Source organism: Stegodyphus dumicola, chromosome 1 (assembly GCF_044657685.1).
Source record: "Stegodyphus dumicola isolate Sdum_Otavi_A_Nest chromosome 1, ASM4465768v1".
Taxonomy (NCBI): Eukaryota; Metazoa; Arthropoda; class Arachnida; order Araneae; family Eresidae; genus Stegodyphus; species Stegodyphus dumicola.
This window is the reverse complement of record NC_140768.1, coordinates 225659126-225681956: the sequence shown is the minus strand read 5'-3', so window position 1 is coordinate 225681956 and position 22831 is coordinate 225659126. Positions and strand designations below refer to the sequence as shown.

The 22831-nt window shown below is 30.9% G+C and overlaps 2 protein-coding genes across 4 annotated transcripts in view; one reads left to right on the top strand and one right to left on the bottom strand.

Moving 5' to 3' along the window:
* Positions 1-1985, bottom strand: part of SMSr (Sphingomyelin synthase related) — a 67367-nt gene extending 65382 nt beyond the window's left edge. The window contains exon 1 of one of the 2 annotated variants that reach the window (XM_035374988.2): positions 1837-1985. The gene's annotated coding sequence lies outside the window, so the exon portion shown is untranslated. The remainder of the gene's footprint in view (positions 1-1836) is intronic. The other variant, XM_035374989.2, reaches the window with a different exon arrangement.
* A 76-nt stretch (positions 1986-2061) lies between these two features.
* LOC118202794 (non-selective voltage-gated ion channel VDAC2-like) overlaps positions 2062-22831 on the top strand; it is a 30859-nt gene continuing 10089 nt past the window's right edge. For both annotated transcript variants that reach the window (XM_035374991.2, XM_035374990.2), the window contains exons 1-4: positions 2062-2190; positions 7223-7314; positions 12702-12836; positions 19927-20047. In XM_035374991.2, the coding sequence (XP_035230882.1) occupies positions 7251-7314; positions 12702-12836; positions 19927-20047 (320 nt within the window). In that variant the 5' untranslated portion in view covers positions 2062-2190; positions 7223-7250. The remainder of the gene's footprint in view (positions 2191-7222; positions 7315-12701; positions 12837-19926; positions 20048-22831) is intronic.

The window sequence follows — 22831 nt, the reverse complement described above, 5'->3', positions numbered from 1 at the left end:
TCAAGGTTCCATAATTCATAAAAAAGAAATTAATAAAAATTCAATAAAAGAGTAATATACAATACTTTTACCTTTATAGCTGAGAACACATTTTTTTAAGATCACAAGCAGATAATACGCAAAATAAATAGTGCAAAAGTTTAATATGCCAGTAAAAATCATTAGCTAATGCTTTAATTTTATCTACGCAAATAACACAAATCTAAATAGCTTAGTGGACGATTTTGCCTCCGTTTTAACCTACAGTATTGGTCAAATTTAATACTGTCAAAAATACTAAAATTCTACTTATGCAATTTAACCTTAAGGAGTATATTGTGAAGGTTTTTCTGCCTCTGTGCAATATTTCTTGTAAAACTTGTTTCTAACTTGAAGGTTTATTAAATGTTTTCAAATATTAGATTATGCTGTGACTTCTGATGAATTTGAGATTTTAGCAAAGAAGACATTGGCAATCTGTGGACTTGTTTACAAAAATGATAGAAGAAACTTCAAGGTGAGTATTCATTGGTCCTTTATTGAAATTTTATATGGAATGTTGCCTTATAAAATTACCAAACTAAACAAATCAATGCAGAATAAATATAGGTATAAAATTTTTATGACAACAGATTTATGTAATATTCGAGAGCAGTGGTCTTCAAATGTTGTCATGGAACCTTTAGAAGTCAATCCCACCATTAGAAAAATATTCTTAAAATAATGTTTAAAGTAGATCAATATGTTACAGGTACTTTATGTAAAGAAAACATATTAACAAAAATTAATACAATTAACTCATTAATAGCAATAACTTGAGCTCCAGATGTCATTTGCCCTTGCATTATATTTAGTGACAGAGGTGCACTTGCATTTTTTTACAGTCTAGCTCTATTGTTGTTACATGCAGTCCTGCTTCAAGCTTCCTGACTGACAAGCCTTCTGATTTATTGTAGTAACTGAATGGATTTTTTAAGTAGTCATACTTAGCTCTTTCCTATGGAAAATATTCCCTTATAATTTTCTTTACGTGAAAAAGGTGCTCCATTGTATGATTTTCAACACTGTTATCTAAATTAATTTTCAGTTACAAAAATGTTTGGTTTTGAAAAGCATTGCATGTCATTCTCTTTGGTATATGATGACCACATGTTAAGTTTCAAAACTAATTTGTAACTAAATGTATGTTTATACTTTTCAGTTAATAAACATTAATTAACTGGTGTGAATGTTTTATAATTTTCTTTTAGAATTTTTAACTCTGGAACCCTGGGTTTTTCACTCGCCGAACCTCGGGCCTCTGCAGAACACAGTTTGAAGTCCAAGCCGTAGAGAATACTGCATATTTATGAAACAGAAGATGACAAGAGGGACAAAACCAATTACAATATATCCCACTCCATCACAGTGAAACACATCCTCTTTAATACAAGCACTTAAATATTGGGAGTAAATACATGATTATATGCATTGGTTTAAGTTAAAAGCAATCAGCTACTATTAAATGCAAATTTTATAGTAATGACTGACAAAGTAATAAATGTTAAATTAATTGCATATGCCTTACTTTACTTGCTTGAATCTTAAACATTTAATTTACTTTATTACAGAATAAACATATTCAAAATGCCACAGTTTGCATACATTTAACAGAGTGGGCAAAATTTTGGAATTTAATTACGTTACTGCGAGATGTGATAATAATACCGGATCGGCTTTGTTTACATACAACTTTTCCAAATTAACAACAAATAATAATGAATTACAAATTATTGGAGCTCACCATTTTGTAAACATATAATTCTAGAATGGAAAAGAAAAGACTCGGATAAACAGACGCAAAAAAAGTATACTTACACTTTTCTTCGATTTCTAAAACACACGGAAACGTAAATGTAAACACGCTTACCTCTTCCATTTAATTTAGATTACAATTACCATATCGTTTATTTCTGATATTTTATTTCGCATTTTTACGTTTCGTAATTTTTTTTAGGAATAAATCCTTCTAAATTATGTGTATTTTCAAAATGATGTAGATGGACTTATTTTTGAAAATGTAAAGTTTATGGTAAAAAGTAATTTTTGGAGACTGCTGTTTTTTATCATGTCGGAATGCTGAATGTTTAAAAAGAACTATCACTTCTACAAAGGCAAACTGCAAGTGTGGAAGGACTTTTCGGTTACTCGTGGGAAAGTAATAAGAGTTTGGTATGTTTTTTCCTTTAATTTTAGATAACAGATTGCATCTTAATTAAAAATTATGATAATTCCGTTAATTTAAACCGTGTTGCATAATAAAATATATTCTTAAATATTTTTTAATATTAGTGTGACTTTCTGTTTAACATAATCATAAAATTCAGATGAGGCTATATGCTGATATTTTGTGTAGTATTTTTATTTATGACAAGGATAACATTAAAATTAATAATATGTCATAAGGTTAGCTCTGTATCTTTGGGTGTGGGCATATAAGTGAGTGTACCGCGAAATATTTACCATTTCTTTTGTGTGTCTATATACATGGTGTTATTAGTATTGTTTTGTAATTAATATTATTAAGCTCTCGAGTAAAAATGGTCCTTGTGACAATATATAACGTTCAGTACAAAAATATGATGAAAGTCTAAGACGACTTTTATCATATTTCAGCACAGTCGTATTTCCCCCATCATATTTCATTATATATTTTTGGATAATATGAAATGGCTGTTTTAATAAATGAATTATTCAAGTTTAAGCCTAATATTTAAAATAATTAAAATTTTAAGCTGTTGTGGTGAAGGAACTGTCTGCAGTGAGATTATGGCACTAATGAATGTCAGTCAGTAACATGATATATTTTGTGGCTTGATATTATATATATGTATAGTAAATGAATAATTATATAAAGTTAAAATCTGCATTAATGCATTATCTTAGTTTGACATACAAGGTACATTATTGTTAGGTCATTAAGTTGGTTAAGTTAGCCTTATATATGAGTATTTAAAATTCATGCATTATAATGGGTTTTCATCCGCAGAGAACCTGTTGGCGGCGTTGCATTTTTACTCGCCAAGCTCGCGGTTCATCGACGATGAGCCGAGCCATAACGTGTTTTTTAATGTATGTAAATTCAAGTTAGCAGATAAAACAATATATTAAGCATATGGTAGTAAAAATTCACAGATAATAAGCATGTAGATGTAAAACTAACCGGTTAAACGTGATATATGAAAATAAATTTGTATTAAATTCAAGTTAGCACAGAAAAAATATATTATTAAGCATTAAGACAATATATAAGCATTTATAATGGAATTAAAAATTCATTTAAAAAATATAAATTAGTATTAATATACTGAAATTTACCGGTTAAACGTGATATGCGAAAAAAATTTGTCTTAAATTCCAGTTAACACGGAAAACAATATATTCCTTACACCAGCAGTGGTTTGCTAATTTTGATGACCATGGTGATGCATCAAACTATTCTGTCATCTTAGATAATCAATAATATTTTTTATTTCAATTTAATCATCTATTTATGTCACACCTGCCATCCACTGAAAGGTTATTGTTAGTAAAGCATTAACAATATATTATCTTGTTAAAATTTTACGCCATAAAAATTGATTTATTCTAATTTTAGATGACAATAACCAATAATAAAAATAAAAGCATTACTTAATTATTTAAAATGCAGATGCACATTTTTGCAGTCTACGAAAACAAATTATTTTAGACATTGGAAACCTCGTGGTTCTTAGAGTTGTTAATAATTAAGAACACAACGTAAACAGCCGTGTTACAAATTAGCATTCGCTTCTCCTTTCATCACGAACCGAGAACCGGCATCTATCTACGAAAATATTTCTATCTATTCGTTGTTAAAAAATTCAGAAAAAATAATAATAAATAAGATAAGAATAATATAAATCTGCAAATGCGAAAACGACAGTAATAATTCAACAAAATAAACGCAAGAGGAATGGCTGCAAAGTTCGAACAAGCGAATATGATAAATCCGATAGGTTGCCAGGTTTGAACTATTATCGCCAAAGTTGGCGATGTTTACATTTACCGGGTTCTCTGCGGAAGTGCTTCCTAATTCATTTATTGGTGTATGGTTCATGTACTGATCTATGCAAAAATGTAATTCATTATGTATGCATTTATGTTCATCTCTTTGATATTTACATATTCATGAATATTTTGAAATAAATTTTTGTCAGTTTTGTAATCACATGTACTTACTTTTATTTCATATCTTGAGTTTTCATTTTTTATAGATTGGGCATGTTCAACTTCTATATTAAATATTCAGGTTATGTAGATTTTGGAAATCTTTTTAACTTGCATCCATCCATCCATCCATGCATGCTTAGTATAGTCACCTTTTGAATTACAGATAAATCCGTGCATGTTTACAGCCATCTGTTATTTTGCAATTTCACATATCTTTTTGGTAATTGTTTGAAATCTTTTGAATTATATATGAATCCATGCATGTGTAATACACTCATCTGTTATTTTATAATTTCCCATTTCTTTTCTATAATTATTGATATGACACGAATAAGCATTTTTTTTCTAGCTTAGTGTATCTAACAAAAAACACTTTGAATATTTTGCTCTAAACTTTCCCAATTTTTGCACAAATAGTTATGTCATCAGGAAAATCTCCCTTTGGAATAGTTTGCCTTATAAAAATGATCATCGGCTTTAGCCTGCCACCATTTGTGGCACAAGCTAACACGCATGTAAATGACGTTCTCTCATGCCCTGTCGTAAACGTGAATAGTTTTTGCACCAGTTTCATCAATAGTTCTGTTTGCAGGAAAGCCAAAAGCTAATGACGTTTCATCCATATTTATTATCTGTAATGGAAGAAGTTTTTGTTTATCAATAATATCTTTTACATATTTTAGAAAAGATGCTTTTTTATCCTGCCAGTCCATTGATAATTGTTGCCCGACTGTTGTTCTAGTTCACTATACCAGCAAGGCCCTCCTTTGAAATCATTTATGTTCATTCGTTTTGCCATAAAGTTAGCTTGTAAGTGAATTATTACAATTGAAATTGCCAGTCCCTTTCCTCGTAGCTTTATCCAGTTTATAAGGTCACCCTCTAGATTCGCCTATCTTAGGGTATTGCTTCTTTTGGCTCATTTCTGTTAAGTTCTTTTTCAATTCTTCCACATCGAATGCATCTCACTTCCACTTCAAACTCTTGAGCTGCTGCTCAATTTCCAATTTGTTCAGCACGGGAAATTACATTTAGCTTAAAACCAGCAGTATAGCTTCTGTGTCGTTTAAATGCCATTTAAAAAAAATTTCCACTCCTTTATTAAAACTATCCAAGAAAAATCGATTCGTGCTGAAGGGGGAATACGTCAGAGTTTGTTACTGCAACGTAGGTGGCCTTTGAAAAAAAAAAAAAAACGCAGTAGATTTACAGTGGGAAACGCAGGGAAGAGGAGAGGGTAGGTCATGGAAGATTTATCTAGTGGCAGAGAAGAGAGACTATTCAAACTGATGAGAATGCTGATTTGAAAGAGGGAAGAATGTTGTTATTCTGAGATCCCATTTAGGATGAATAAATAACATAGGTTCAAGGGAATATTCAAGGGGGAAAATGTAAAGATGCTCTTTTGTGTGGAAACAGCACCAAACTATGTACAATGACAAGGTCAATATAAACTATGTACAATGACATCATAGGAAATACTTTTTTTTAAGTTCGGCATTTGTAGAAACGCTGCACCTGCTGAAAATTTAAGTTTTAAATACGTAAACACTGCAGTGTTTCTTCCAGAAATTAGTAATTTTGATTGCAATAACTAGATTTAAAAAACTTTCATTGTAAAACATGAAAAAGAAAACCTTTTTTAATTTCAGAAATTGTGCTCTTTCAGTTACTCTGAACTATTGTAAGATTTTATCAGAGAATGGAAAATGTAAAAATAAAATTAACTGATTTTCCGTTTTGAAAAAATTTAGATGTTAGCAATTTTTTTTTGGAACTACTCTGATATGCGCCCTCAAGTCGCCAAATTTCTCGCCAACAAATATTTTTGGCGAGAAACTTCACGCTGCCATATTACTATCTAAATTTTTTGTCTACATTTTGAACTTTTAGCCTAAAATGTCTCCAAAAGCGTGGTTTTCGCACATGCAAAAACTACATTTTGAACACACAATTTAGCTAAAAATCCGAAACAAAAACAAAAAATTTAGATAGCAAAAACGTAAAGTTTCCAACCAAAAATATTTGACAAGAATCCATGTACACAGCGACATGTTTTAACTTTAAAAAACATCTATGAATTGCACAATGTAGGCAACGAACGAATCTACAATCTACGCACACCTCGCTTTAATAAATTAACATAACAACAATAAATTTCAAATACCATGTACACAGCATCCTGTTTAAACTTGAAAAAAATTCTACGAATTGCACAATTTAGGCAAGGAAGGAATCTACGATCTACGCACTCCTCGCTTTAATAAAATAATATAACAACAATAAATTTCAAATAATACCATGTACACAGCGTTCTGTTTCAACTTTAAAAAACGTCTACGAATTGTACAGTCTAGACACTAAACAACAAAACTAAAATAAATTTCAAACAATTTAAAAAAACAACAATAACGACAGAAATTCATACTAAAGAACCAATGAACATAACATTCTACAAAATAAGAACAAGGATAAAATAAAATGCACTTACCAAGAATTAATGCGTTTTCGAATAGCAGAAATATAATTTTCATACCGCCTTTAACATGCCGCCACGTAATCACTATCGTGTTTACATGACAGCCAGACACACTATCCAGAAAATTTATATAGTTCACAAATAAATAAAATCACAAATCCCTACTTCTATCATGCACTGCCATTGAAAATAATCTCCCAGACCCTCTTTCCACACTTCCAAGTACCCACTACCCCTCAACAGGATAGCCACAATCATATTTCCTTTTGCCGAACTTCAATTCAACAACTACCATTTTATCTTTCCCTCCCATCTTCTCAGACACAGAGGAGAACCAACGAGCTCCAGCGAAAGATTTTTCAACGTCAAAAGGGTTGCCATAGAACACGCAATCGCGCCAAAAACCAGCGCAGAACACATATCGCCACATTTGGTGAAATTAGGGCATATATTAGAGTTGTACCTTTTTTTTTATAGCTATGTCAATTCAATTATTTTTAAAATGAAATTAATAATTTATTATATTTGCAGATTTAAAGTTATAAACTTATTCATCATCATGGCTCCTCCTAGCTATGGAGATATGGGCAAACAAGCCCGGGACATTTTCAACAAGAATTATCGTAAGTTTTTACATATTGGTGTTTATGAATATTATGTGTTTAATTACATTATAGTGATTAAAAGCCAGAGATATTTATGTCTGTTTTTAAGCAGTTCATATTTTAATAAAAGCTTTTAGAATGTTATTAAAGATTTTTAAAAAATTGGTAATTTTGGGTGGGAGTCCAATGATTTTGTGATTAATCATTTGTATCATAAGGAATAGTGAATTCTTTTAGCACAAAAGTTTAAAGTCGCACTTGATGCTTATATTTTATAAATCTGGAGAGAGTTGTAATGAAAGAAAATTTGAGATTTAGTAGAAACTGATTTTTTACAGCCATTTTAAAATCGGATATAATATTAGCAATGAAAATTATTGAAAATGTCATGTGCATTTCTGTGTATAATTGTAAATTTAAATAAAACAATTTTTTATGGTACATATTCACTTGATTATTTGGGATGTGCAATAACATCACAGTACTTATTAACAAATTTGTTTTCCATTTCTTCATATCGGGGTATTAAAAGAAAAATTTCCAGTTCTTGTATAATTGGAATTAATTTTAAATATCATAATTGTATTTAAAGACATAAAGTAAGAAATTTAGAATCAATTTTTCACAAAGTCCAAAAATTGAACTTCATAAGTAATAAATTTCAAATAATCCTATAAATGAAATTTCATACTCATGTATTAGAGTAATTGTGAATACCTACATTTTGATTTATTTTGAATAGTTTTTAATTACTGAATTGTATGATAAATTTTATTTAGCACATATTTTGTGTAGTTCTTAAGTATGGGTATGTCTAAGGCACTGGTATGAAAAATGCTTATTGCATTTTTTAATTTTTATAAAAATAGTAAAAGCTAATATATACTTAATTTGAAGTCATCTGAAATTATCAAGTTTGCTGTTTTGGCAGTTATTTGAACATCATTCATATAGTTCCTACCATATATGGTGATAGCACAGCGATCCATGTGCCAAAAATTGACACTGACCTAGTCATACAATCATAATCATTACACATTCCTGCATTAGAATGGAAGCTTATTTAAAGGCAAATTGATAAGAATGCCTGGTGCTTCCAAATATCTGCAAATTTATGATAAATTATACCTTAATGCAAATTATTAATAACCACCTTGTACATCCACAGTCATTGCATTCATGACAGAATTGATTTCATTAAACAGGGTTCGTAGCGGTCCTTATAATTGCTTATAAGTCCTTATATTTGAAAATAAAATTTAGAAGCCCTTATAGGTGCATACTTTTTCTTTAAAGCCCTTTTTTTTTTTTTTTTAAGTGCTTATTTTTTGCTTTTAGTGCTCTTTTTTTTTTTTTTTTTTTTTTTTTTTTTTTTTTTTTTTTTTTTATGAACGTGCAATTTTTCCCGGTACCAAAGCCGAAACTAAATAAACAACTTTTCTTCCTAATATGGAATGTCAGATGGTGAATCATACTCCCGGAAATAGCTTTTCTCCTTTCTCTGCTTTAACGTAACCTTTGGTGTGCACGAAGAGTACAGACAGGTGCCCGTCATTCTATTGGTCAAAGAAATGCGAAAGCAGTAGAAAATTCGGTACATTCAGCATTCTTTTCCTCCCACCCAAATATTACACATGTTTGAATTTCTATCAAGATTTTAATAATTTGCATTCTTCTTCTGCTTGGTCAGTTCATATTCGTGTTTATTATGATCGTTATGCTTATATTATGAGCATATGTATGAATGTTTATAATAACATAGTTGCAGTAACTGAAGTATAGTAAACTTTCAAAAATGGTTGTGTTTTAACAGAGATTAGCTTTCTAAGGAATAATATTCGGAATGGCTTAAATAAAGGGAAAGTAATCGAATAGTCAAAATAATTTTGTTTTTTTGGCCAATACATTATACAGTACGAAGATTGGCAGGTTCTCCCCTTTCTCCGCAAAATCTCAAATATTGAAACTGTTACAGTTCGCTGCAAAACAAGCAACGGACTTTTTTTTTTTCCCCACTTTCCAATCTGGATTGAATAGGACTAAAAGTTCTGCGGTCTACCAACCCAAGCGAAGAATGATTCTATTCCAGAAATTTAATGCCGTCTGTTGAAAATTAGAATGAAAAACACCCCAGTTATTTAGTTCTTTATTCTCCCAATACCGGCAGCTGTTGGTTCCGATTGCGTCATATCACGTAGGGAAGAATTACGGCGCACGTATTGCGCAATAACGTTTGCGATATTTTGCAGAGATAATTAATTTTGATGTTCTGTCCGACATTTGTTTATGAACACTTAAGAGTTTTACTGTGCTTGCTAAGCAGAATGTTTTTCAGTTCCATTGGTTTATTTTTATATGATGCGCATATCGAAATGTCAAAAGCCTTTATTTAGCAGAAAAATTTAAAGAGCGGCTACAGTCTACCACCCCCTCCGCTCCTCTTTTTCAAGTTACGCTTGACTGTCCGAATATTCGCCAATTTCCAAGTATGCGGGTTAGTTAAGCTTTTACTGTTAAAGAATGACTGCATGAAGCAAATTTCTGTCTTCTGATTTCAGAAATGTTCCTCTTTTTTTACTTAAATTACTTTGCTTGCAATATCTGTTAAGGGAAAACTGATATACAATGAAAATTTAGAAAATGTTCAGAATTTAGATTTAAATATCAATATGAGTGGAAAAATAAATTGTATTTATTATTAGGTTCCAAGTGAATACAATAAATATGCCTTATTATTATTTATTTTCTCTATTTTGAACTGAAATTTCATCATTAAATCTTGTAATATAGTTTAGTTCTGCATAGTTTTTTTTTTTTTCCTCTCATTGTAAACTAGTTCTGTAAATTGAACTGTTATTTAAAATTTAAAAAAAAAAAAAAAGTAATTATTTTTCATAGTTGAGGTAATGCTTATCCTCTCTTAATAAATACTGCATTTCTCATATTTTAAATTAAAAGTCTAATTTTTAAGGTTATGCATTTGTGTATAATGTAATTAGACAGGTGCTTATTTTTTTTCTTAAAATGTGCTTGAAAAGTGCTTATAGGTGCTTATTTTTTTAACTAAAATGCGGCTATGAACCCTGTTAAAACATTTTTCTTTAATTTTGTAACTGAATTTCTTGCAAAACTTGATCTAAGTGAAGGCAACGTTATTGTTCATAATTATGAAAATCACTTGCTTAAGGGTAATTAATTTTGATGATTGTTTAATGTCTTTTGTGGTGATTACCTCTGAAAGTTAGTTATATTTCTGAAACATAAACAAGCATTAGTATTGAACATCACCTTTCTAAATTGCTCTATAGAAACAAAAATCATTTGGAACCACCAGTCATTACTGCAATTACGTTCAGCCCATTCAAACTAGATCATTTAAATTTATGTTCACATATATTTCAGTGTGACGAGGTTTTCGCATATTGATCACATTCAGTTGTCCAATTAAGTATGGCTAATAAACGAGGAGCATATTGTGAAATATTAGATACTTTTCCATTGTGAACCTGCCATGCTTTTTGGCATCTGTGAGAAGGCAAAACACACATAGACTAGTGTTTTCTGTTTTATCACTGAGTGTGTCTCTGTAACCTATTCTTATAATTAAAAAACCCTTCAAAATGGGTGGCAGGTGCATAATGGGAAAGTAATATTTATTATTGTAAAGGAAAGTTGTCTTTTTGTATAAGTATTTGCTTTATGATGGTCGATTGAAAATATTTTAAAAAGTAGAAGTAAAAGCGTCATGGTCGGTAAAATTTTTGTAACATCACTTGCATTTTCTTATGGTCAAGAATGCATTACTTACATCTGGAGCTGTGGTAAATGAGCATTTTCTTTGTTCTGCATACAAGTAGAAAACTGGAGAAGAAGCATTAAAATGCAATGCATGTTAATGTGAAAATGATTAATTATTTTATGGAAGGGGAGCTAGTTTGATTTTTATCTCAGATATTAAAATCTGGCATGGTTCTTCCCCTCCCCCTGGCAAAAGTAGATTCATAGTTGCACAAGCTCAGTCCCCAGTCATTTTTATTATGTAGTAAATATATTCCATGTCTTAAGCTAAAGGGACCTAAATTGAAGCAAGGTGAGCTCCCACTTCATTATATTTCTTTGTATGGATCCTTTTATAATATCATCCATGCATAATACGTGTAAACTAGTTTTTTTTGCAGAAAGTTGCTCTAAGACAGCATTTCTTACACTGCAGTCCATTAGCTTATGAAGAATTTTTTTTAGCCACTGGTGGGCACTTGCCTATGCCAGCATTGGCCACTCTTAAGGCTAGATGTGGTGGTCTCTTTATTATGGAGGCACCCAACAGGTGGGCCACCTTTGCCTCCTATGAAAGGACACAAAATTTTTACATCCATGCCTTCTCCGGGATTCGAATCCAGGTCTGTTGGTATCGCAGTCAGGCTTCCCTAAACGCTATACCATCTAGGTGGCTTTGGCTCATGAAGGTGGACAAATTAATAATCAGGAGTTCACAAATCTATTTGATTATAAACTAAAAGTTGCGATTTTGTAAACATTGATTTATTTAATTATAAAAAAAAAATCTTATGAAAGTACTGTGTGAATATGAATGGTTTCAAAATGTATATCATATAAAAGAAGGCTAAAATTTTTAAGAATCATTGTGCTTAGGATATAATTTGTTATATGTGTTACTGTAATCAGTTATCCAAAACATATTTCTTCATATTGATATCGGTGTAAAATACTTGTAAGATTAATGTTTTAAAATCTGAAAAACTAATTTTAGAGAGTTGTGAAGGACTGTTCAAGAAAAGTGTCTTTTATAAGGCTGTTGGAATTGATTTGTTTGTAGAAATCAGCATCATCAAAAAATCTCATTATCTTTGTGACTAGCAATGAAACTGAATTTGCGTGGTATTTTAAAAACTAAATCTTTTGAGATTTAAAAAATTATTTAAAAATTTATCAAGCTTTTACAGTATTTAGTTATTATGAGGCAGTAGCATTTTCTGTTATGTTGAAAAGCAAGATATCATTTTATGAAGCCTTCTGAACTACTTAGGAGGTTAGAAAGAAAATATCTATTGCAAATAATAAAAGTAAATAAATTTGTGTTTCTTAAACATAACTCTGACATCTTGAATATATTAACTTTTTCATGCTGCTATTTTGGTGAGGTATGATACGATAAGAAATTTTTGCAATGAAAAGGTTTATGAAATTGTAAAATTTATTAAATAAAAAACATGTATTTTTCTATGGTTATATTGCCATTAAAATGTAGTATCATAAGTTAAAGAAATTGCACTATTGATTATTGTTTGAACTGAATTTTTAATTCATAGTATATTTTGAGAAATAAATGTTACTTAATTTACTGAGTGGGTATTCTTATAAATTAACATATAATCTCTTTTCAGATTTTAATCTTGTGAAATTGGACTGTAAAACTAAAACTTCTGGAGGCATGGAGTTTTGTGTCTCTGGTTCCTCAAACACTGAAAGTGGAAGAGTAACTTCTTCACTCGAATCTAAATACAAGGTTCCTGAACATGGTACAATTTATTTTTAGTATTACATGTATAATACTTAATACATCCGAAAACATTTAGATGAACTATAAGTAAGCTAAATCAGAAATGTTGCCAAATTTATAATTATGTATTTAAATGCAGAAAACAATACTCAAGCCTTAACTATTCTTCTCTCTTCTATCTAAATATTTTTTAAGGGATAGACAGGTTACTTTTATATATTTGGCCTCCTTTATGTGCAGATTAATTTTTTTTTTTTTTTTTAAAATTTATTATTTAATAGTTAAGAGCTTGTTTATTATGTTTTTAGTTAAAAACAAGTCTTGAATTTCCCTTTTCTTCTGAATTGTTGCTGATACGTATCTTACTAAATTCATACTTACATGTATATCAAAATTCTCATGAAGTTTAGGAGGGGGGGGAGATGTCTTCCAAAAGGTGTAAAATTTAAAGATACCTTTTGGCTAAGAAAAAATGGGTAGAATATTTTCCAATTCTTACTGTTTTGCAGTGAAGTTCTAGTAAAATATATTCTGATCAAAAATTGCCAGTTTTAAACAAACTTTAATAAATAATACAAAGAAAATAAACATTTGGGATAAAACTGATGATATTCATAAATTTAATAGAAAAATGCATTGTGACAAACTTTAAAGATTGTTTCTTTAATCCCTTTTTTAATACCTTTATGACTGTGTGGAAGCAGTTTTTTTGCTTTAGTCAACAATATATTTAAAAAAAATCTGTGGTACTTCTTTGTTGTAGTGGCCTCCGACCATATTTGTCGATTTTAGATTTGTGCCAAGATCTCGGCTATAATTTCGCCAAGCTCATGAAGCATGAATGTAAAAATAAACATAATATATATTATAATAATAACACTCATATGTTGTTTCCTAAGAATATTTTTAAGGATCTTTATCCTTATTATTATTATTTTATCACATATAATTGTTCCAGTCAATTGCAGCACTTTCACACATATTAAGCTGTTTGTTACACCATTTTATGGACTTCAACTCCTCTGCCCAAAAATACATAAATCTAACAGCAGTGATAAACAATATTCTGGAACCAGTGAACCAATTTCCAATACAGAGTTCGCTCTTCCTTTTGCAATTTTTAACATTGCACTTCCAAATGGTTTCATCGTTAACATTAAGCCCACCAGCGGCCGAGCGGTAAAGTCGCTGAACACTGGTAGTTCGGTCTGAGGTTCGAATCCCGCGAACGGGCTGGCTGCATGGGTGTTTTCGTGGTTTTCCCCATGTGTAACGTGTATACGAGCCAGTTTCCCTTAGAAAGTCCTCCACGAAAGGCATCCCTCCCCTTAGGCAGATAGCCCTAGTGTGCTTTGCCGTAAATACACCACACACGTTAACATTAAAGTTTCATGTTGTGGTCATTTTTGCATACTCGTTTATAAGGTAAAAGACCTCTTTCTTGAAAAAGTGATATAGCATCCACCTCATTGTATGGTAAAGATTGTCATCTCACCGTACGTACTGGTATTAAAAAGTAGTTTGAGTTCTGAATTTAGAATGCACAGTTAACTTATTCATAGATATAACAAAATTACGATTCTATGAAGTGAAATCTTTATTTTATATACATAATCTAACACCCTGAAATAGTTGCTATGGTTGTTAATGAAAGCTGACTGCTAGCCTGAAACTGAGGGTATGTGTTTGATTTCCTTCTACAGGTTAAATATATATATATATGTCAGGGTTGCCACGCTACCTGGAAAACCGGAAAAAGTCAGGGAATTCGGAAATTGACCAAAAAATTCAGGGAAAAGTCAGGGAGTTTAAGTGTTTTAGTCAAAATCTGGAAAAGTCAGGGAATTTCATACAACGATCCCGCCAAAAAAGGCGAGTTTTGCGCCGTTGTCGGAAGAACTTTTTTGGCGAATTGTGTATCACGTGAGTGTCATTCGGGCAGCTGGCATAGAGTCAATTTTCGCAGCTCCAATTTGATTGTCTTTTAGAAAGGCAAATCAAGTTTCCCGCAACTTTTGGTTTCCAGTAACCTCGAGAATCCCATGTGCAGTGCATGAACAAAAGAAAGTACCTGTTCTCGTATAAAACAAAATGGGTTTAATCCTAGTATACGGTATAATGAAGGTTAGAATCAAAAATATGTATTGTAAAGAAAGAAAACCTCTCTGCAACAAACGTGGCTCCGTTCCATCATAGAGAGAAACAACTGTGCGTGCGCGATATATATGTCGCCAAAGCTCGAAACCGGTGTCGAAGTTCGAAGGTCACGTTATCAAGAATTCATAAAATGAATATCGTTTAAAATTTCTTTAAACTCTAATCTAAAGGAAAAGAAAATATCTCTTGGTGCAAGTAAATTAATTCATGGATTAGTTATTTTGAGGGGGAAAAAAACTACGAAAATCCGTTTTTAAAGTTATTGCGAAAAATCCAAGAAAAAACGTTCTTTGATAAAACATTTCTTCTAGGATTTTTTGCAATAATTTAAAAATGGATTTTCGTAGTTTTCTTTTTTGTCAAAGAACGTTTCTTCTTAACACGTGTTTCTCAATTTCCTGTACACATCGCGGAGAGGGAAATTCTGGCCTCCAGGTTCCGTCGCCAAATCCCTTGGCAAATTTTCCCTCAGCTTTCTAGCCGCGTAATAGCATTTACGTGTATGGAACCTTTTCTTCTTTACATAGACGTTCTTTGGTTAGAATAATCTCTATGTATGGTACAGCGGAATTTGGCGACATGATGATGAGCAGTAAACGAGTCATTTTGTTCTTGGCGACAATTTTCAAAATCGTGCGAAGGCCGTACCGTATACTAGGATTTTACCGCAAAATCTTTTTTTTTTTTTTTTTTTCTTTTCTTTTTAATAAATACCTTGTCATTTTGCAGTAAAATAAAAAAATAGTAATCAGTCATCTAGCCTAACCATGTAATATAACTATATTCGCTAAAATATCGTTGATTATTCTAATTCAATTTTTAAGCAATTATCTTTATTTTTATGTTATTCATATCATTTAATGTTGCTTCTTCCCTCTAAATTTATTTATCATTAGTAAATAATATTTCCAAATTTCAAGAAATTTTCTCTGCCATAATCCTGAAATTAATTCTAGCAGTATGATGACATCACGAAATTTAATGCACATATTTTTTCCTAATGTATGCTGCGAAATAAATATAAAATACCTCAATTTAGTAAAAAAAATATCATTAAATAGATTTTTTTCTTTCATTTAGCTGCAGAATGTCTGCAAAAAAAGCCTTATTTTATTCCAGATTGGGAAGATTCTAATCTCAATCTTCAGTGGAGAAAACAACTCCTATTATAATTATATTTGTGTTTTCAAGTGTTAAGGTGCCTTTTAAGAAGACACCTCACACAAATTAAATTTACCTAAAATCTAACCTAACTTTTAGCATTGCGTTGTGATTTATAAGAACCGGATTAGCCTCATGTTGAACTGGTGATGATCATGAGTAATAATTAAATAAAACGTACAATTGTTATCCAATGTATATATCTTAAATTTTATTAAGTTTCTTAAGTGGAAAAGTAAACAAAATTATCAAACAAAGTGTACCAAGAATAATTAAGAATAAATGTCCTCTGAGATTTATTGAATAATTAAGTGAATTTGCTACACAGTACAAGTAATACCATAATTAATTTACCTCTTAGCACAGCCAACGTACATTACGCGGATAGACTGGAATTTTCTCGAAACATACCTGGAAAAGTCAGGGAATTCCATTCTCCTGTTTGAGTGGCAACCCTGATATGTGTTCCCCCTTCTCATGGGTCCATCTCTATGTAATATTTACAAAAAAAAGAAAAGAAAAGAGCAATGAATATATTTTTAAATAAACATTGGAAATTCGGAAACCTCATCAAAATCAATAATATTAGAACACACGATGAGAGCAAAAATGCAACACTGTGCTAATATACATCTCATGACGGGGTATAAAAACACACAGTCAAATTTTGATGAGATATCTTGGTTCATTGGTGATTCAGTCTCGAGGGCTGCTATAACAAAGAAGTACCAAATCTGTTAATATCGCATAATATATAATTTTCTTTGTAGTATTTAATATCGTGTTTTAATGAAAGCTTCCTGCAACCGCAAATATCGTCTGTGCAAACATTTTGCATTGGCTTTTTTAATCATATTTTGTCGAATGATTTTTGGAAGAGATTTGCTTTAGAACACTGGGTTGTGAAATTTGTAAAAAAATATTGTTATCAAGTACAAGGTGTCTGAAATAGAACTATCACGCTACCAGATTAGAACTATCATTTTGTAAAATTGGGTGAGTAATTTACGGAGAAATTGAAAAATTTATCTTGGCGGATTTTTTTTTTTTTTTTTCAGTTTGCACTAAGAATAATTTGCTTGCTGAACTCCTTAATTTATAGCAACCTGTTGTCTATTCCTTTTTTTTTTCATTGTAGACAAGCGAGAAAAAAGTCATTGTTCGTACTTTCTGTTATATTTAACAAAGTGCATAAACCACATATGGCGTTATTATTGCGCAAAAAAATGCCAAAAATTCAAAATGTGCCAATGTGTAAATTCATGTATATCGTAGAAAACTCTAAATAATAAAACTCTTAATTTTTTGCAAGTGTGCCTAGAAATACATCTGCTGTAATATGATGTTAAAAATTATATTGGTTTTAATACAAATATGTTTTAAAAAATATTTAAAAATACAAATTTTAAAAAGGAATCGTAAAACATGTGCAAATTATATTTGTATTAAGCCTAAATTTCAAATTCTGGAAGAAGGAATCAAGTAAGTTTAATAATAATAATAATGAAAAAAAAAAAAAAAAAAAAAAAAAAAGAGATTAATAAATGTATATCAAATTCAATTAACACTAAGGTGCTAAAATTTTGAAAGCTAATTTTTTAAAAACTACTAGTGCAATTTTTACAAAAATGTGGTAGTTTGACATAATTTGAATCGTAGAATCGAAATATGGAAAAAACATTGGCAGGTCATTTCAGTAAAAGTTGAGTTTTATGTCAAAAGACATATATTAGAATAATAATATATGTAAATCTAATACATATCTTAAGTTGCGATTTTGAGACATGAAAAACAGAAGTTGAATTTTGTCAGTCAGCCCAGTAGAACAGAAGATGTAGAACTGCCCCCTTTTTTTGTGTGTATGTGTGTAGTGTACAAGTTCAATCGCTGGGTGCTGCATGAGCTGACTCAAGCAAATTGGAACAGATGTGTTTGGGCCTGCATTAATCTTCTCAAATATCAATGCAACGACAAAATTATGGACCGGATCATCTACTTCAACAACACAAACCAAAAAGGGGATTGGTCTGTGTCTGATGAGCTCGTCAGCAGCGTTGCAAAGCACAATTTGTCTAACAAAACGATCATGCTTTTTATCTGGTGGGATTGTTGTTATAATATCTACAATGAGTATCTGGAAGAAGGTAAAACCCTCTACAGTAAGTGTACAGCGAGATGTTAGTCTGTATTTGATGCTGTTATCAAGGGAAAATGTCGAACTTAGTTCCAGCGCAGAAAGGTTATGTTCCATTAAGATAACGCAAGACCACATGTGTCTGTATTCACCGGCTGGACTCAAATGGAATCTTTTTTCACGCCCACCAAATAGTCCAGACATCGCTGTTTCAGTCTTCTACTGTCTTTTGTGCCTGCAGCTACATTTTACTGGTACCGTCTTCTATCCTGCACAGGACATCTGAAATGAGTATGATCTGTTTTTGGACTTGCAGTCATGATGTTTCTGGGCGGAATCTTTTAAAAATGACCAAAACATTGGCAGAAAATCCTAAATTGGGGGGGGGGCGATTATTATGCACACCATAGGAACTGTTTCAATGGTTTTTTGCCCCCTTTAACTTTATTAAGAACTTTTTTTGACAGAAAACTTTCGTTGCAAGCTTTTAAAATCCTATGATTTACTTTTTCTTAAGAGTTTAAAAAATATTTATGTTGCATCTTCCTGTCTTTTTTATATGTAGCGACTGTTTCTTTTTAAATCTTAAATAAAACATTAGTTTATTCCTTCTTTTTGATTAAATTAAAGATTCTTCAATTTAATCAAAAAGATTGTTTAGATGCAAACTCTACATTTTCATTTTATGACATAATATCGAACTAAATGAATTTTTGTGTAAGTCATACAGTCTGTAATTTGATAAGTTGTGTTTATTGTAATTGTACAGTGCCATCATTACATGTACAGCAAAAGTGCTTTCCTCTGAGTTAATATTCTGTAGCAAAAATGTGTTAAATATAATTCAGGTTGAGAAAGTATATATAATTTAAATAGACCTAAATATTCTTGTAATTGGAAGGGAAAAAAATTAAACATATGTCAGTTGAAATAATTTTTGTTACTTCATAACCCTCTGAGTGGCAGAGCTTCTTGCTGCTCATAAAGACCTGTATTTAAACATCATTTATCAACTAAATTTGTAAAATTTCTAATTTTAGTCCCTGTTTTCATAAAGTTCTATTCATTAAGGTACTTACATCATTATAGAGAGAAAGAAAGCAAAATACTTTACATTATAGGTTAATAATATACCTAGTGGCAAAAAATCTCATGACCAGATAAAGACTGTCATGCCACTTAGATGATTAGTAAGTGCATGACACAAATATTAAGAAAGATTTTTGCTCTGTACAATGACTGACTCAACTCTTTAAAGTTTCGCAGTAAGAAGCACACGTTTTCAGTGCCTCTCATAAAGTGTCCATTTGGACCAACCTCCATTGCAAAGTCTGAGATTTCCTGTGTGGCTTTTGTAACAATTTGTTTAACTTTAAAGATGCTTAGTCTTTATTATTACTGCTTTCACTGTTAGCTGGTGTTATAAAATCAAACAGTTCTTCACTTATCATTTCTCAATCGATTCTTTGACTTCTTCCATACATGAAAACATATTATCAATATATCTGTACAGTGAGCATGTTAATTTTAAACTCAGATTTATGAGTTATACTTTGATTGGTGGAAAATTAATCTTTTGCAGTGTTATAAGTTATTAATAAATATTACATCCTAATATTGTGGCAGTTATTTTTCATTGAATGCATGAACATTTCAGGCTTAACTTTTAAAGAAAAATGGAATACAGATAATATTCTGTCAACTGAAATCACATTGGAAGATAAACCAGTAAAAGGATCAAAATTTACTCTTGATACTAACTTTGTGCCACAGACTGGGTAAGTATGCTATTTAATACTTTATTCCATATGTTAATGCACTTATTAGGCTTTGCTAAATTAGTGCACCGTATATTGGGGCAAATATTAAAGTAAAATTTCCTTACATTAAAACAACCTGCTTCAGTACCACATGTTGCTTCTCTAGGATACTTCGAGGCAGAGGAATCATTCTTATCAGTATTTACATATTCAATGTAATCATTTCGGCAAGTGTTTGCAGAAGATTGCTGACTTATAATTGCAAAAAATTACTTATTACATGCAAATTTTGTTTTAATTAGGTATTTATTTCGGAAATCGATAATTTACTTACAAATGATATTTGTTTCTTTTATTTTGGTGGAAATTTCATTGCAGACAACTTAACAGATTAAAAGCAAATGTTTTCACTTATTTTGAAAGTGATTGATTTTTGCAGAAATTTAGCCACATTTCATCTGTTGAAGGCAAATCCTACAAGTATATATTTTAAATGCAAAGTTTAAAAACCATTTAAATTTGGAATTAGTACAAAACTGGCAACATTTTATGTTGCGAATTGAAGAATTGTTATGCACATGGTTGCCAGAGTTTGGCATCTTCTGTTAAAGGTGGTTGCGCTAATTACATAAAATACCTTCTTATTTGACACCTTCATAGTGTGGGAAAAGTTATTTGAAAGATAGTTAACTGTTATTAATAAACTGTTTAAAGATTTTTAAAAAAGTACATTTAAAATATTCCTGTTCACCAAGAAGTCAAGAAAATGAAATAACCAGAAAAAATACATTATTAGTATCAAAATTATTACAAAAAATCTGAACTGTATCTAAAAAACTTTTCCCCAAAACTCATAAAAGTGTGGGAGAAAAAAAAAAAAAAAAAAAAAAAAAAAAAAAAAAACACGTATTATCCTTTCTGTTGTGAAAATTGTCTACTGTTGAACCATGAAAGCTGGCAGAGATCCCATTAAAGTTATGTCAGTCATTCTTGCAGAACTGATGCCTCTTTTTTTAATAAACAATAAGATCTCTATTAACTTTTACACTTTGAAAAAGGGTTTCATCAATTTCTACCATTTTGTTAGGCCCTCTGAGTTTACGAAAAGTTAAGAATGCTGTAAACTTTTTGCAGGTAATTGTTCCAGTCTATAACTGTTTTGTCAGCCATATTCAGGTGATCATACCATGTTCATTACCACTCACTTTTTAGTATTTATTTATTATTCTGTCAACTGGAACTATAACATGTTCATTACCACTTAACTTTTTAGTATTTGTATATTATTCTGTCGTCTGTGCCAGTTGGTTACCATCAAACCACGGAAATTGGAGGAGATCCTGCCTGGAAGGATCCTGGTGGAGGTTGTTTCAGTAGCTACTGTGGAATTTTGAAGGCCTCTTAAGTTAATAAACAGTATCAGTATTCCACCCGCTTTGCAAAAAGGATTTAGTCAATTTCTGCTATTTTGGTAGGCCCTTCGATTTTACAGGAAGTTCTGTGTAAAATGCCACGAATACAAATTTTTTGCTGGTAACTATTTCAGCCTATGATCGTTTTGTTAGCCATATTCAGCTGACTATATCACGTCCATTAATATACACTGTTTTTGATTGAAGGATTCCTAAACTTTGAAAATAACCAACTAGCTTACTGCTCTGTAGAAGGCAGACATCAAATTTTAATCATATTTTTCAAAATAAAAAAATACAGCAGTAACACTTAATTCTTGTTCATAAAAACAGAAGCTGGCTTACCCGAGAATCAGTCGGGGTTAAACCAAACAAAAACATAGAGGTTATGAGTGTACTGCAATATCATACTTATCTATATCTGGCATAAAATCATGCTTCTTAATAGCTTCGTGGTCGATGGGATGATAAACATCTGTTCATGTGTGATTGTTGTGCTACAAAAATATTGATACTAGAGTGTTAATTTTTCTGGTTATTAAATATATGAAATTTTGGATTTTACTAAATTACATTTAAATATTTGGATTGAATTAAACAGTCAGTGGGGTGGTGGCATATCTACTTCTAGATTGGCTATAAGACAATCTGTACAGTAACCATTGTCATTATTAAGACTTACTCAAAAGTACCAAATTTTACTGTTGCATATTTATTACAGAAATAAAAACAGTCTGCGAAAAGAATGGCATAATATTGATAGTGTTGTCAAATTTCTTGGGAAAGGGGCGAGGCTGCAATTAAGCAAAACTGTTGAACCTTTCAAAAGAAGGTTTGGTACTTATATATTAATGCAACCACCTTGGCACAATTTGGTGATTTCTTAGATGTAAAAGTTACTTATCGAGTGCAAGTTGGTGGTTTTCGTGTTTAAAAAAAAAGGGGGGGATTCCCAAACTATTGATATTTACTCTGTAAATATTATTAGCGTAGGAAAAGAAAACATAGTTTAACAATTTAAAATATGAATCTGAATTTTTAAATAAGGATTACATGATACATTTTAAAAACAAAACACATTCTTCAATTCTTTCTTTAATTTTTTTGGACTGCCGTTCTCCCAAAGTAATTAGCAATCTAGTTTCGCTTTAAAAAATGGTCAGAGAATTGTGAAGACTTGGCTTCATGCAACTCTCAGTGACAACAGCTATCAAGGAAATTACTTTTCTTGTTTCTTTAGAAAGTTTTCTGCAAAATTCTGTATTCTTGCTGAAATGTATTGCAGTTTCTTCCATTGCTTTCAAATCCCAAAAATTTATATTTTAAAACTAAGGAAAAAAATATCACAACTTGTTTATAATAATGGAATTTGGAATTAAACAATAAGTAA